Source organism: Hordeum vulgare, chromosome 1H (genome assembly GCF_904849725.1).
Source record: "Hordeum vulgare subsp. vulgare chromosome 1H, MorexV3_pseudomolecules_assembly, whole genome shotgun sequence".
Classification (NCBI taxonomy): Eukaryota; Viridiplantae; Streptophyta; class Magnoliopsida; order Poales; family Poaceae; genus Hordeum; species Hordeum vulgare.
The window spans coordinates 407,836-424,052 of NC_058518.1; the positions used below are offsets into that span (position 1 = coordinate 407,836).

At 42.5% G+C, this 16,217-nt stretch overlaps 1 protein-coding gene across 1 annotated transcript; it reads right to left on the reverse strand.

Annotated features, from left to right (window-relative positions):
* Nucleotides 1-1,955: 1,955 nt before the first annotated feature.
* LOC123431412 (glycosyltransferase-like At2g41451) lies at nucleotides 1,956-5,718 on the reverse strand. Its single transcript, XM_045115358.1, has 11 exons — nucleotides 5,395-5,718; nucleotides 5,160-5,309; nucleotides 5,025-5,077; nucleotides 4,835-4,943; nucleotides 4,588-4,722; nucleotides 4,459-4,503; nucleotides 3,705-3,892; nucleotides 3,465-3,606; nucleotides 3,271-3,317; nucleotides 2,547-2,634; nucleotides 1,956-2,454 (listed from the first exon to the last, which is right to left on the reverse strand). Exons 1-11 carry the CDS (start codon nucleotides 5,701-5,703, stop codon nucleotides 2,173-2,175), a joined length of 1,548 nt encoding a protein of 515 aa, XP_044971293.1. The 5' UTR covers nucleotides 5,704-5,718; the 3' UTR covers nucleotides 1,956-2,172.
* Nucleotides 5,719-16,217: the final 10,499 nt, after the last annotated feature.

Sequence of the window (16,217 nt, forward strand, 5' to 3'; positions counted from 1 at the left end):
TATCCCTAGAAAGCTTCATGATGAGTGGGAACCTACTATCAAAATCAAAATAAAAAACTAAGAATGCAATGCTCTGTGTGATTTGGGTGCTAGTGTTTCCGCGATTCCAAAGTCTTTATGTGATGTTGTGGGTTTTAATGAGATTGAAGAGTGTTCTCTTAATTTGCATCTTGCGGATTCTACTGTCAAGAAACCCATGGGAAGGATCAATGATGTTCTTATTATTGCAAATAGGAACTATGTACCTGTGGATTTCATTGTGCTTGACATTGATTGCAATCCTACATGCCCTATTATTCTTGGTAGACCTTTCCTAAGGACTATCGGTGCTATCATCGATATGAAGGAATGGAATATTAGATTTCAATTTCCTTTAAAGAAGGGCAACACTTTCCTAGAAAGAAAATAATATTGCCTTATGAATCCATGATGAGGGCTACTTATGGTTTGAACACCAAAGATGACGATACGTGATTCTATCGCCTTATGCCTAGCTAAGGGCGTTAAACGATAGCGCTTGTTGGGAGGCAACCCAATGAATTTATCTTTTTCTTTCTGTTTTTTTGCGTCCACACCATAATAATTATGTTATGGTTGTGTCTTTGGTATTTTATTTTGTGTTTGAGCCAAGCAAAACATTTATGACTAGTCTTGGTGATGGTTGTTTAATCCTGCTGGAAAAAGACAGAAACTTTTCGCCCACGAGATGATTTTTCATTTTTATTCATAAAGAGCTTTGGAGTTGATTCTTTTTGCTGCTGATTGATATGCCTTTTGCCCAGGCAGTCGTAATGTTTCAGAATTTTTGAGGTAGCAGAAGTATACGAAGTATACAGATTGCTACAGACTGGTCTGTTTTTGTTGCGTTGGTTGCTTATTTTGATGAAACTATGGATAATATCGGGGAATACCAGCCATGGAAAAGTGAGAATACAGTAGCCCAACACCAATATAAATAGAAATCAAGATTGCTACAGTACCTAAAGAGGTGGTAGTTTGTTTTCTTGTGTTAATGTTATCACGAGTTTCTATTTAAGTTTTGTGTTGTGAAGTTTTCAAGTTTTGGGTGATGTTCTCATGGACAAAGAGATAAGGAGTGGAAATAGCTCAAGCTTGGGGATGCCCAAGGCATCCCAAGCCAAATTCAAGGACATCAAAAAGCCTAAGCTTGGGGATGCCCCGGAAAGGCATCCCCTTTTTCGTCTTCAATCCATCGGTAACATTACTTGGGGCTATATTTTTATTCACCACATGATATATGTTTTGCTTGGAGCATCTTGTATCTCAGGAGTGTGCTTTGTGATGGAAGGATGCAGCGGGTATGGTACTCTTACATACATATATTTGCCGCATCACTGTCATCGCCAAACTCATCCAAATTTAAAAATAGTTCGCCCCTGGGAGCAGAGGGAGATTTCTTGAAGCACTCCCGGAAATGATTTGAAAATTGGTCCACATATGCTTGATCAGGTGGATTTTGAAGCACTCCCGGAAATGTTAAACCGAGTCATTGTCAATAATCCACTAGCTAACTTGGACCTGGTTGATCTCAACCAGCCAGTTGAAGATGAGAGCGGTGATCTTACTGTCAGCTTTTCTTCAGATGAGCAGACTTATAGTGATTCAGTTCATGGCCTCCCCACGTACATTTGGCGCAGTAGGCCAGAAAGCCATACGAAGATGATGAAGGATTACAACATATTTTAGGTGAAGCTCTTTCTCAAGTATGCACACGACTCTTGATGCAAAAAAGAAAAAAGAAAAAAGCATGCACACCACTCTATTTCTCAAGTAACCTAGAGATGGTTTTGCTTCATCTTTCAGCAATTGGCAAATACATATATGTTTTTGTACATGTTTTGTATGTTGACGTCGCAGAAAACGCATCCCCGTGTTATCTCTACATACTTTATATTTCTGCAAGTATATGTAGTCCCATCTTTTCTCCACTAGCATTTACCAACAAAAAAGATGCATGGGCTAGCATCACCTCTGATTATATCCTGCCCCATACCACTCTATATATTGATTGACCAACCATTAATACATATATATGTCCTTTGATGACCAAAATCATGTCACTACCTAGGTTGCCCATCTATCCACGATCATCTTCTTGTCACTACCTGACCGATCTACATGGGCAAAAGAATTCTTTCATCCCGATCAAAGTCACCAGACAGCCTTACCCCCTCGCGCCTCATCCAAACCCGGGGGTGACAAAGGAGGAACAGCTGTGGATGCGCCACCATCATCCCTGTAGGCAGGGGCAGGCTCGACGACGTTCAAGATCTTCCTAGCATTAGCTGCGACGAATGTCCTCGGTAAATCTTCATGGTCGGGATCGGTGCTGTTTCGGTCAGTGATTTCCTTCAGCAGAACTTTGCCGTTGTCCACGGCCGCTGCAATGACAGAGGTGAATACGCCAGACTCCCGCAGGCCTTGCACGATCGCCTGATAGAACAAGGTGCGCAGCATATGAATATTATTACTTTACATATGACGGACATTTTGATGGTGTGGCTAATAGGTTTTTTTGTGTGTACCATAGGGGCATAGATACGGGTCAACACTCCTTTTCTAAGAAGCTTCAGGTTGAGCTGCTTGTCGTTCCACACGACGCGTTCGTTATACCTGACAAAAGAGCAATCAAGCAACGGTCATACCAGGTGTCAAAATAGCAATCAAGCAACAGTCGTACCAGGTGTCGTATGTCTTAGGATCATTACAGAGGATTACTCATTTTCTAAACAAACAAAAAACAGCCTAAAATGGCCAACTCTGAATCATTGAGGTCAGCTAGTATTCTCATTATACATCTGAGTGCTGGAGATCAACTCATGGAAATTGGATTCCTTATTTTATCCTGATATAGGACATATTTTGTTGAATTTACGATAACATGGTCGAATATATCATCACCTATCTGGCCAAAAGAAAACAAAATTTCCATGACCATTCCCGTCGTTTTCTACAGGGTTGTAGCACTATATATCTTTTCCTGATTTGTTTTCATACTAAATTGGCCATATGAAATTCGTAGCACCAAATTCACTACAAAATGTAATTTTGTCATATATGGTTGTGATCATGATTGGCATTCGCGTCAGAGTGGAAAACTGGAGATTGGGTAAATGTCCAAACCAATGTATTTGCGAGCAGAGTATTATTCACTATACATGCTAGAAAACGAAAGTATTTTTGTTTGACAGCTTAGGTTAATTCAGTGAAGCTAGAAAATTATGATACTGAGGAGACCATCAAAATTACCAGCGAAGCATATCCTCTTCACTAGCAGTTGATGCGATTATAAAAGCCTGCATAGTAAATGTTGAAGTCAGACGGTAGCAGAAACAGTAGCAAACTAAATCATGCAAGAGGAAGCACTAGGTTTAGTATAAGAATGCAAAAGAAGCAAATAATCCTGGAGTTCATTTGCAAGAGAATCGAGTAGCTTTACTTACTGCTCTGTCAAAATCCAACATGAAACATCTTTTAACATCTTGTTTCGTAGGCTTGCATCCACAGCGATCACGTCTAGATGTTAAGTCTGAAAATTTGGTGTATGTATAGTGCAGAACTGCAGCCTCCTCCAGCTTGATCTCACTGTCAGTTACGTTGCAACAATATTATAAGAATCAACTCCACTCAGAGACTCGCATGTGGTTCTGAAAAAAATGGATGCTATGGGCAAAGGTCCTTACTTTGGGCTCTTTGCGTAGTTATGCCATCTATGCGCACCGTTTGGACGAAGATTATCTTGAATTCGCGCAGCAGATTTTCCATTACCATAAGTAATGAAATAGTTAGGATTGCCTCTGGTTGCTTCCTTATACATGCCAAAGTAAGTATCTTTGGGGAGATGATCATAATTCTTCTTGAACATAGACACCTGGTAAAACATAACAACCATGATTGGTCACTAGTTGTATATGAGAAAAAAAAATCATACGGAGTACTAGAGATGGCAAGATATTAGAGTTTAAAAAAAGCTACAGTGTTGCTTAATCTGTAAAAACTCAGCCGAGTTGCTTAATCTGTTGCCAGGTTGACTGGTGCTTCAGTGTTTGTACTCACTGACTTGTCGCACATATGGGAGGTCTAGACTATTTCATTTGCTTCTCTATTCTCTTCAAGTAATTTGCTAAATTAGCTATAGTTCCATGTCAAGTTTACACTAAAAAAGCATGAAAAACTTAGTCCGAGCATGCTAGGCTAAATGGAAATCTGACAAGCCACCAGATTACAGTGCAACCTGAAACTAAATTTTCAAGCAAATGTAAACAACCATATCAGTGCATTAGACACACATAAATCATACCAAAGTATCAGACTCTAGATGTAACCGAACAATAGAAATCATATCAGAGTATTTAAACATAAGTTGTTTCCATCAGCCGGCGTTATATCCAACGGAACTTGAGAAAAATCCCGTTCTTAAAAACAGAGGAGGTTTACCTCGCTGAATGGATCTTTTATATCATCACGCTCGACACTGCTTTCCTGCAGAGTGCAGACAAGCAAGTTAATTACTACTGCTATGGATAGGAAGTCTGGCAGGCATATTAGGAGCAGCAGCATACTTACATAGTTAGGAAAGATAACCATGTCAACATCATCGGCGACGTCGGCTAACAGACGTCTGATGGAATACTCGGGAGCTCCACCTGGATACAGCAACTCATCGGTGTCCAGATGCATTATCCAATCCATGCCAGATTCCTACCATGAAGAAATAATTCTTTTTTTTTTTGTTTATGATAAATATAATACTCTAACTGAATATACTACTGGTAATAGTTGCTGGTGATAGGCCGAAAACAAACATACATACCCTGGCCATTACGATCGCCATCTCCATGTTGAGCGACTGCTTGACGAACAGTTCGTAGTTGCAAGGCTTGTAGAAGAATCCCGCGAGCCAGGTTTCGTTCCAGATTCGGCTGCGGGTCAGGTGAAACATATGCATCATCAGAATGGATATCGGAAATGAATCGAGGAACTCGGCGAAAATTGTTTCGGACCTCCTGGCCTGCTGCTCCTCAAGTTCCTTGGTCCTGTACACCACCTTCACACCCTGAAACAGAAACAGAAACAGAGACTCAGAACAGACAAGCAGAGTCAGATTTGTTGGAAATCTGATGAGGCGAGGAACGCACGGGGATGGACTCGAGGACGCCGGCGACGGTGGGCTTGGCGGCCTTGCCCTCGACGAAGAGGAGGAAGTGCGCGACGCCGACGACCTTGTGGTAGTAGAGCCACGGCAGGATCTGGTCCAGGCCGGCGGAGGTGCTCGTCTGCACGCACACCTGGCAGGCAGGAGGACGAAAGATGAGCAGGTCAGACACGCCGGCGGCCGGCGGCGAGACGTGAGGGGTGAGGAAAAGGCGGTACCTTTGGGTGGTGGGTGTCGGGCGCGTCCAAGTGGAAGGACCAGCCGCGGAGGTAGGGGAAGGTGGGGGCGGAGGAGGCGGCGAGCACCTCGACGCAGGAGGCGGAGCGGAGGGACTGCAGCCTCGACGGCGCCGGCACGGCGAGGCGCGGGGGCCAGCGCGAGCCGGGGTCGTCGACGCCGGCGCCGCGCCACTGGAGGGCGAACGCGAGGAGGGCGAGCGCGAGCGGGAGCGCCGTGAGGAGGAGCAGCAGGTGGCGCCACGCCGCGCCGCCGCCGGCGACGGACGGGGGCTGCGCCGGCGCCGGCATTCCTTCCGAGTGCGATCGATCCGTGGGCTCGGGTCGGGTCCGCCGCATTCCCCACTGCTGCTGTTTTTTCTTTTCTTCCGCTCTGTTTTTTTTTCTCTTTCCTATTTCATTCGTAAATAAATGCTTGCCTTTTTCCAAGAATGAAATCAATTACTGCCAAAATATTGCCATTCCATAACCTTTTGCCAAAAGGAGAAGAATGGGCTTTGCAGTTTTATTAGTTTTTGTCATGATTTTACGTTATTACTAGGATTCGTAATATCGACGAAAATTAATTAACGCTTTCGACTGTGAATGTCGTAAACAAACGAGGCATGGATGTGTCTAGATTCAAACAACATGGTACGCAATATCAAGATTGAGCTGAATCAACATCATTATAAGGGCAATATCAATATCGCTTGAACGATGTTATACTTATGGATGTTATACTTATCCATAACGAGGCAGGAATATTCCGTTATAAGGGTTGGGTTTGAGGGTTTTAGTCTTTGCCCCAACCCCAACCCCAACCCTTAAAACTGTCATTTGACATATCACAATTTTCATCATCTCAATAACACAGAATAGTACTTTCAAACACGTAATAATCATTCAATTTATTACAAAAATGTTTTTAAGCAAATTATAATAATTATTCGAATCAAATAGGACATAGAAAAGTAAACAAAAGGTAGATCATGGGCCTTGGCACCGCCCAACCAACTGCCACTGGTGCTCTATTAGATCATCCCGGAGCTGACCATGAGTGTTTGCATCCTCAATTTTATGATGTGCTTCCAGAAAATCTTGTACGCGACAAGGGTTTATTTCCGGTTGCACACGAGTACCAACATTGTCATAGAAACAAGGCAGTTTTAACCCTCTCTCATCCTTGATGATCATGTTGTGTAGAATCACACAACATTTCATGATTTTCTCCAAGGTTTTTTTGTCCCAAAAATGAGCTAGCCCCCGAACTATGACAAATCTTGCTTGCAAAACACCGAAAGCTCTCTCAATATCCTTGCGGGCTGCCTCTTGTTCCTTGGTGAAATGAGCCTCTTTTCTGGTTAAGGGCACCCCATTGTTCTCCTTGATGGACTTCACAAGAGTTGCCCAATCGGGTTAAATTCCATCGGTGAGATAGTATCCCATTGAGTACTCATTGTCCATTATTTTGTAGTTGCAAGTTGGAGCATCCCCAGAAACTAATATTTTGAACAAAGGAGATCTATTGAGCACATTGATATCATTGAGTGTTCCCGGCAAACCAAAAAATGCATGCCAAATCCATGTGTCCTCCGATGCCACAGCCTCAAGCACAATGGTAGCATCACGACTTTTACCACAATACATTCCTTGCCATGCCTTTGGACAATTTTTCCATGTCCAATGCATGCAATCAAGACTACCAAGCATCCCCGACCATCCCCTTTTTTCATTCATCTCCATCAATCTCTTTGTATCTTCCTCGCTGGGTGCCCGAAGATACTCATCACCATACAACCGGATGACCAATTTTGCAAACCTACGAACGGACGTCGTGGTTGTATCTTGTCCAATGCGAAGATACTCGTCCGTATAGTCCGCGGGTATGCCATAGGCGAGCACCCGCATTGCAACCGATATCTTTTGGTACGCACTAAACCCCATGATACCGGCGACGGATCTACCACGCTTGAAGTAATCTGAGGCGGCCTCACAATCGGTGATAATTTTCACAAACAAACTACGGCGTATTCGGTACCTTCTCCGGAAAAGGCGAGGTGGGTATGTCGGTACCTCCGCGAAGTAGTCTCGCATCAAATGTTCGTGTCCGAGACAGCGGTTCCTGTAGATGGCGACTCGCCCCATCTTCAACCCTCTCCTCTGATCCATCAGCTTCACGCGGTCTTCAAACTCTTCCACGTCGAGGAGGAGGCCCATCATCTCGACATCATCGTCTTGAAGCAAGTCCTCAATGTACGTATCGTCCGATGACGACCAACCGGAATCATCGGACAAAGCATCCATCTACACAACACAAAACAAAAAATGTAGTGTTGCTCTGTAACAAAAATACAGGAAACAGGGCCGGCCGGAGCTCGCTGTGGAGGAGGCTGGCGGTGTGGAGGCCGGCGGTGTGGAGACAGAGGGAGGAGGAGTAGGGGAGCTCACCTTGGACGACCCGCGGTGGAGGAGCTCGGGGGCGGCGGTGAAGGAGCTCGGGGTGGGACGACGGTGGTGGCCCGAGATGCGGCCGGCGGCGGTGGAGGAGCTCGGGGGCGGGACGGCGGCGGCGGCCCGATATGCGGCCGAAGGCGGCTCGAGTCGACGTGGGGGCGGGACGGCGGCGGCGGCTCGGGGGAGGCGCGGGAGGAGGTTGGGGACGGGAAATTTCCCTCCCACGCGTGACCGGATCGAAGTGAGGGTTGGGGTAGATTTTGCCTTCCAATCCTCACTTCTACAGGTTGGGTGATGGTTTGTAGGTCCGATCCTTAATTTTTTTAAGGTTTAAGGGTTAAGGTGTTCTAATCTACGCATTTTTTCATCCAACCCGTAAAAACGATTTTTTTTTTAGGGTTTAAGGACTCTACTAGACATGCTCTTACATGGGCCACGACAGGCCAATGTCTGTTCATGAAAAGAGAAGCAGGAATCTGAATTGATGGATTCACCTGAGGTGGAAAAGAAAAAACTCAAAAAATTCAACGAATCTGCAGGTGGGCGACGGCCAAGATACAACACGCGTGCAAATTCAGCTGTGGCCGGCTCGAGCACTGATAGTGTGAGAGCGAATACAATAAAGATGAGTCAGGTGATTATAAAAATAAATTAATATATTTTTATTTAGTTAGAGGAAAGAGAAAATGAGAAAAAAGGTAAGCAGACTCTTAGTAAACATTTTATGAATATGAATGATGGATCATGTAATAAAAATTAGTATAATTTTACAATGAACTATTCTACATATTAACTACTCCCTCCGTTTTTAAATATAAGACATTTTAAAGATTACACTATAAACTACATACGGATGTGCTTAGACATATTTTAGAATGTAGATTCATTCATTTTGCTCCGTATATAGTCTCCTAGTGAAACCTCTAAAAGGTCTTATATTTTAAAACGGAGGGAGTATAATGTAAGCTATAAATGACATGACAATGACTTATAACCAACATCTTGCTATACTATTGTACTTGTTTTCAACAAACGCCTACTTATCTGTTGCTCTCAGTTTTCATCATCCACGTATGATATGATATGATATGTTTACTGCCACGCGCAGCAGAGACAGCCGAGAACCTTTCGTGTCTTTCTATGGATTCGCCTGGCTGCTGCACTAAAAACCAGAAAACACACTATACTACTCTTGACTGAAAGTAGCACCACTATACTACACTATACTACTCTTGACAGAAAACCAGGACTCAAAGTAAGAAAAATGGAGTAGCACTTTCACCCGCATGCATATTCGCTGTCTTCCTCGTTTGGGGAAGGAGGCACAACATTCATGTACGTTCGCTCCTGTTGTCAGTTGGTACAACATTTCTTAGGTTGTTTGTAATAAAAGTATCATAAATAGTATTATGCATGATACTAGTATATGATACTGCCTATTACAACCAGCCTTGCTTTGAGTGTGCGTGTGTGTGTTCCTGTGGTGCCTCGGGCCTCCGCTTGTCCTCTCGTTACGGGCCACGGGATTGAGGCGCCGGGGACAATGACTTGTCAACATCGTTGGACCGCACGGAGGCAACTCAGGTATCCGGATACAGTCCTCATGAGGAGTAACATTGTCACTCACTTAGAGCAACTTCAACCGGACTCCAACCGGACCCAAACATAATACAATTTTCTACTTTTAAAAACAAAAAGATGCTCACGATCAAACCAACACCACAACGTGACGGAGAAAATGCCCTGCAACAACACTGACACACAAGCTCCTCGACATTGTCAACCACCCTATGAAGATGGGATTGAAATTGAAGCACTATTATTTGATGCAGCACTGCCATATACATATGGATGATTTTATTTTTTGGAAAAGGAGGAAACATATGAATGATGCCACCACGAAACCAAAATCTAACTTCAGTCGCCGTGGATGGAAGGGAGCCACATCCATCAATTTCTTAAGAATGTAAGATATAACAGTCGTCGGTTTCTTTTCCCGTAGCCGCGTTGGTTCATAATAATTATTTTTTCAAAATAAGACAAAGGATGTATTATTTTCATTAATAAAGGAAGAAGGTTTAGACATGAACCCGCAATGCGGCGAAGAAAAGAACTACTCTAGCGTTGGTTCAGAAACTTGAGCCCTGCAAGGCTGCATATTGAGTTGAGCAGCCGGTGCTTCAAAACAAAAGTTGAGACCTTCCACCGGTCAAATAAAATTAAGAGGTAATATCATGAGTGGTGCTTAAACTTGTCACTGATGTTCATTTTGGTGCTTGAACTTGAAAAATACATCGAACTGGTTCTAGAACTTGACACAAACGTTCAAATACGGTCGTAATCCTATCTATATGACGTATAATGCACACATGACGTGAGAGACACTTCTAACAAAGGGCTTGCTTTATATATGTCTCTATGACCAGCTCACCCACATCTCAGCACAAAGGAAAAAACCCAGTTAAATTTTGTTGTATAAATGATTTGAACTATCTTCCAGGGATAGCGGACAACGTGTGCTAGCCGCCCCTCCTATTAAGATTAGTTTACAAAGTGTGTAAACGTCATATCGATATAAACAAACTGAGACGTATGTTTTTTAGGATATCTGTATGGTTTTAATGGGCTCAAATCAGTGCGGTCAATGTTAGTTTTTTCTTAAATTTGCAAAAAGTATGTAAATTATAATGATGGTAATAAATATAAATCTGAAATACTAGTGTGTTGTAAATATTATACATATAAAATATAACTTATTTAGTATGATGTTCAAGTAATTTTAAATAGTATTAAGGTACTATTTTTAGACAAATCATACAAACTAAATTGTATTTCTTGTTATAAAAATGTTTGTATATTTTATAATATCATAAAGAAAAATCACAATTTAGAATTATATTTTTAATTATACAAAAATTTAAATATTATATGCACATTTTCTAATTCCTAAGTTTGTTGTTTAAGAATTTTTCGCATAACAAAAAATATTCATAACAATGAAAAATTTAAAATTATTTTATTATTATAAATATTTACATCTGACTATATTTCAGTTATGTAAAAGTTATGAATATGTGTCACGCGTGAAAGTTATTACAAGAAAATATTAATAAAAGTGTGAATATTTTTAAAAAATACTTATAAATAAGTTACGCTATTTGTCAGTATAATATCTATGATACACGAATATTTACTGTGATCATAGTTGACAAAGTTTTACAAATTCCTAATAAAACTAACGCGTCTTCGTGGACGCACATTAAGATTCTTTATCATCGTAGAGTATGAGAAAATTTGGAGGCTGAGTTGCTAGCTAGTTCTACTTAACTTTTGAGGCCGAAAGGCTGTAATTTTTATAGTTTAATTTTCCTTTGTGCTCACATATGTAGAACCGTTGTCATGATGACATTCATAAAGAAAACCATATGTTTTAAGCGGGTCCCATGCCACGTGTGTATGTTGGTGAAAATATAGTGCCACATCAGCGCATTATACGTCTATGGATGAGATTATCACCGTATATGCACCCTTGTGTCAAGTTCTAGAACCGATTTAACGTATTTTTCAAGTTCAGACACTAAAGTGAACATGGGTGACAAGTTTAAGCATTACTGGTGATATTACCTCGAAAATTAAGGATGAAGCTGCTCTCTCCAGTCTCTGCGCCAGGACTCAGAATGCATTTCCCTGCAGTGCTTGTGGCACTTTTGCTGTGCCCGCTGAGCATCTTCATCATTATTTTGGCCAGTGACACCTAGCTAGCCATAGCCAGCGCGTGGGAGTCGGGTCACCTAGCTAACCCCTACTACTTTTACAATGCCCTGTCAAAAGAATAGACGTTCCAATGCCAATGAATAGTTCTAACTATTTTTACAAGCCTAACACGACAGTGCCGTCTGTTGGTTTTTGAACTCTCAAATCACCCACGAACCGTATGCGGCGTATGTGCAAAGCTAGCGAACCAACCAAGCAAGCAGCCTATGGATTTGAGTGTGAGAAGAAAAATTAAAGTCTTGACCGGTCAGTGTCCGTGGATGTATCCGGACGCATACGCGCGTGTTTAAGTGTTCGGATTTACCAAGTCCGGCTCTAGATGCTCTTAGAGCATCTATAGCAGACCCATTAAAAATGGTTAAACCCGGTGCGGCCGGCAATGGAGCAGGGCGCAGCCGGCGGACGATTTGGCATTGTCAGCCTGGCTGGCATGGCCGGCTGGGCCGGAGAAAAGAATTATTTTTGTATGTGAAGAAAATTTAATTTTAGGTTCGTTTTTCTAGTATTTGTTTGTCGGTAGTTAAAACAAACCCTTAAAACGCCTTTTTGCGATCCTTATTTTAGCTTTAGGGTCTCTTTGATTCGCAGGATTTTGAAAACACGAAAATAGGAAAAGTAGAGGGTTGGAGTGACATGTCCATTTGAACCCTATAGGATTTAGAAAAGAGTGTTTGATGTCACAGGAAAAACAAAGAAAATATGAAAAGAGATTGGAGTGGATGTTAGATTTCCAATGAAATATTGTATAAAAGATTTCATAGGAAAAATTCCTATGAAATTCAATCCTATGAATTAAATGACCAATGTAAAAAAAATCCAAAGAATTTTAATCCTTCAAAGATCTTATAGTATTCATTTGAATCAAAGGAGCCCTTATAGTTAGTTATTTTAAAAGGTCTGCTAGAGATGCACTTACTATTGGCCCAAATGCTTTGCTTTGGTCTTGCATTGCGGCACCACTAGTGCGACAAAATTGATGCGCCATGTCTCATCACACCATTCCTCGCAGTTGCTACATACTACCTCCTTTCCGGTTTATAAGTCTTGAGTGTATCCCTAGGTTGCCAAATAAATCATCGTAATATAAGTTATATATCACAAAAAATATGTCATTAAAAACTTCAAACTGTCTACTTTCTAATGATATAATTTTTAGACTATACAACACAATTTATCTTGGTCAAATTATAAATATAGGGATACGTGCAAGCTTTATAATCTGAAAAGGAGGTAGTAAGTGGAGTGGAGTGGAGTGTCACGGCTGTGTTTTCCTTTCCCTCTCTCGTATGCTTGCTTGCTTGCAGAGGAAGGATTCGAACACTTGTGCATGAAATGTGTAGATGATACTCCCTCCGTTTTTAAATATAAGGCCTTTTAGAGATTTTATTATAAACTACATACAAATGAATATAGTCATATTTAAAGATGTAGATTCATTCATCTTGCTCCTATCTAGTCTATATTACAACCTTTAAAAAGTATTATATTTAGAAACAAAGGGAGTATTTACATATTTACTTTGAGACAGTTTTGCTCTTTGAGTACATGAAAATTATCTCAACTAAAATTCACAATTGATGATAACTTTAATATAGGTTCACAAGCTCACGACACATTTCATCAAATAACATGTAGTTTAAACGCGTAGGGTATGGATATATCCATGAATTCAGGGTCATACCCATGCCCTTCCCACGACATAACGGGTAGGATATATAAATATAACCCATGGATATAAAATTGTCGCTGTCGCCGTCGCTTAGAGGGGGGGGGGGAGGGGGCACACGTAGGAAATGTAGTGATCGGTTGGGTCCAGATCATGTCCGGGGATGTTCCTATGGACTGAACTATCTCAACGATATGGAAGAGTGGACCAGCCAAAACACGTTCGGCGAAAGCCAAAGGCCTAGACCGCTACACGGACGGCGGTAACACCGAGGTGACGTTTGTCGGTTTTGTTGTTGCGTGAACTGTTCTGAAGAGTGGGAGCATGAAAAATTCATAAATTTTTTACACTGTGTAGAGACATGTGATGCAAGTTGTACGGTATTTTTTTCATAATTTTAAAAGATGACTAAGTATCTCAATAGACTACCGTTCACGAATTGTTCTTCGCATGTCTAAGAGTGTGGTCGGGGGGCTTCTAGGGTTAACTATGCCACTAGATCTTGTGGTGGTCCCTCTTCCATGTCTGAAAGTGACGTGGCATGCGTAGACGTCCATCGCTTGGTTTCGGGGTGTGCCCCCCCTGCACGAACGTCGCTGTCGCGGTCACTTAGAGGGGGAGGGGGGAGGAGGGGGCACACGTAGGAAATGTAGTGATCGGTTGGGTCCAGATCATGTCCGGGGATGTTCCTATGAACTGAACTATCTCAACCATATGGAAGAGTGGACCAGCCAAAACACGTTCGGCGAAAGCCAAAGGCCTAGACGGCCTGGTCAACAAACACACAAATATATGATATTGGTTCCAGAATACAGTCTGGTATTGAGATAGTTGGTGCACAAACATTGCATAGGTGTAATGAAACAAATCCGCTATAAATGTTGGTTCCAGAATAAAATCGATCGTAATTTGGTGAGAACTAATAGCAGAGAGCCCTTGTGGTTTGCTGAGCAAGGGTGTTGAAGAAATCCGTAACTAAGAAACAACACACAAACTAAGCAAAATTAAACGCATGATTCATTTATTCTTCATCTAGCAGTGTGGGTGTGTGCTCACTGCTCCAGTCGCGTGGTAGGATGATCTCCATCAATGCTCGTTATGTATACGTCTCCCTGAAAGTAGAATGTATATAATTAATGGGCATACTTTGATTTTTTTTGATAAAGGTATTTATTATTTAGATTTAAGCATTACACTCATCCTCTACATAGCGAAGATGCACACAACCAAAATGAGCAGTACTGGGCGCCGGCGTACCGCTGCCCAGTTGTCAGATCCACGGGCCACACCATTAGTTCTTCCATGCAGGGCACCATTAGTTCTTCCATGCAGGAAATTTAGGCCACGACGCAGTAAATTTCGTCCACGTTTAGAACAAAAATATGATTGTAGCAAAAAAATATCAACGTGGTCGTAACAAAAAAAAGGATGCTGATGATGCGTGGTGGAAAAATAAAATGTGGGTTGTAGGAAAAAAAAGTCGAACAAACTCAAGTTGCAACCAAATGTGGATGTAACTTTTTTAATGGACAAATTGCAGCAAAATGTGAAACGGTTGTAGCAAATTTAAACGTGGTTGCAGTAAATCTGGACGAAAAAATGTTGCAAGCCCTGGCCAGCCAGCCGAACGATTGGAAGCGTTTCCCAACCAAAATCCACAAAAACAGTAACCGAATAATTAGCATATATATATGTAGACAGAATTTGAATCGGGTTAATAATACTGTAAGTGTAAATAACCATGGTCGTACTCACCTCACGCAGTAAGAAGAACTTGGTCTAGGAGGCAGTGACAACCACTTGAGCCACCATTCCGGGCCCGTCGATTTTCTTTGTAAGCTTCGGACGCTTGCCAAAATTGGGGAATGCAAGATGATCGACCTTAAAGGAGACGGCCTTGTCATAGCTCGAACATACAACATGCAACCCCACACTTAGAATGAGCTCCGAGCCGACTGTGACTGCAAAGACCGACCGCATCAGTGGTATCGGAATACTGATCAGGCCATCGGATGTCTGGAGGATATCCAATTGCAGTTTCATGTCATCTTGTTCGTGCTTGACGAGAAGGAAGATGTTGCTGCCGTTGCATTGCGCCGCAATTCCACCAGAGAGACGGATGGTGGCGTCCGGTGTGAGGACTCCCTTGGGCTTCAGCTTGACCTGCACGGTAGCCTGCATGGCGTTGTTCAGCAGCACGTAGTCCATATAGAGGTGATCACCCTTTCCGATGTGGTGCCTAGAGCTGATACAGGAGCCAGCTTCGCCTTGGTTGTATGGGATTTCGATGACGGTAGATCCGTCCAACTCAAGGTCACTTTGGGCATCATCGGTGCTATCTGTAGTGATGGTAGAGGAAGAGACAGCCTTGCTTTCACCGGTGAAGTTATCATCACCATCGCTGCAATACTCGTCGAAGCCGGCTTCGGGCTTAACTTCAACGCGGAAGCTGCTGTTGGCTGAGACATGTCCGCTTCGATCCATTGGTTTGGTGCGTACCGAAATCAGACGGGAGGAATCCTGTAGTGCACGCATGTGGTATGTACGAGCAAGCAATGGAACAGGGGGAGATCATGTCATTCTCAGGCTCAGATGGATGAAAATTAATTGAGGAACAAGGGGAGATCAATGTACCTCATAGGTGCTCCTTGGTCGTGGATAACTGAAGATAATGATCCGCCCTCCTATACTGTCGATGAAAGTGACGGTGCCAACGCGATAGTCACTTGTTCCCACGTTCAGCACCTCCAGCATAGATCGGCCGTTGACCACAGGTAGCACAGGGACAGGCACAAGGTGATGGCGGATGGGCCATGTTTTGTTAAGAACCAGGTGCACTACTTCAGCTGCGTCTTTTTGCTCCACGACCCCGATGTTGCCCAGACCAGATTCTTGTATCCTCATTCCCATCAGCAAGGCCGACATTCTC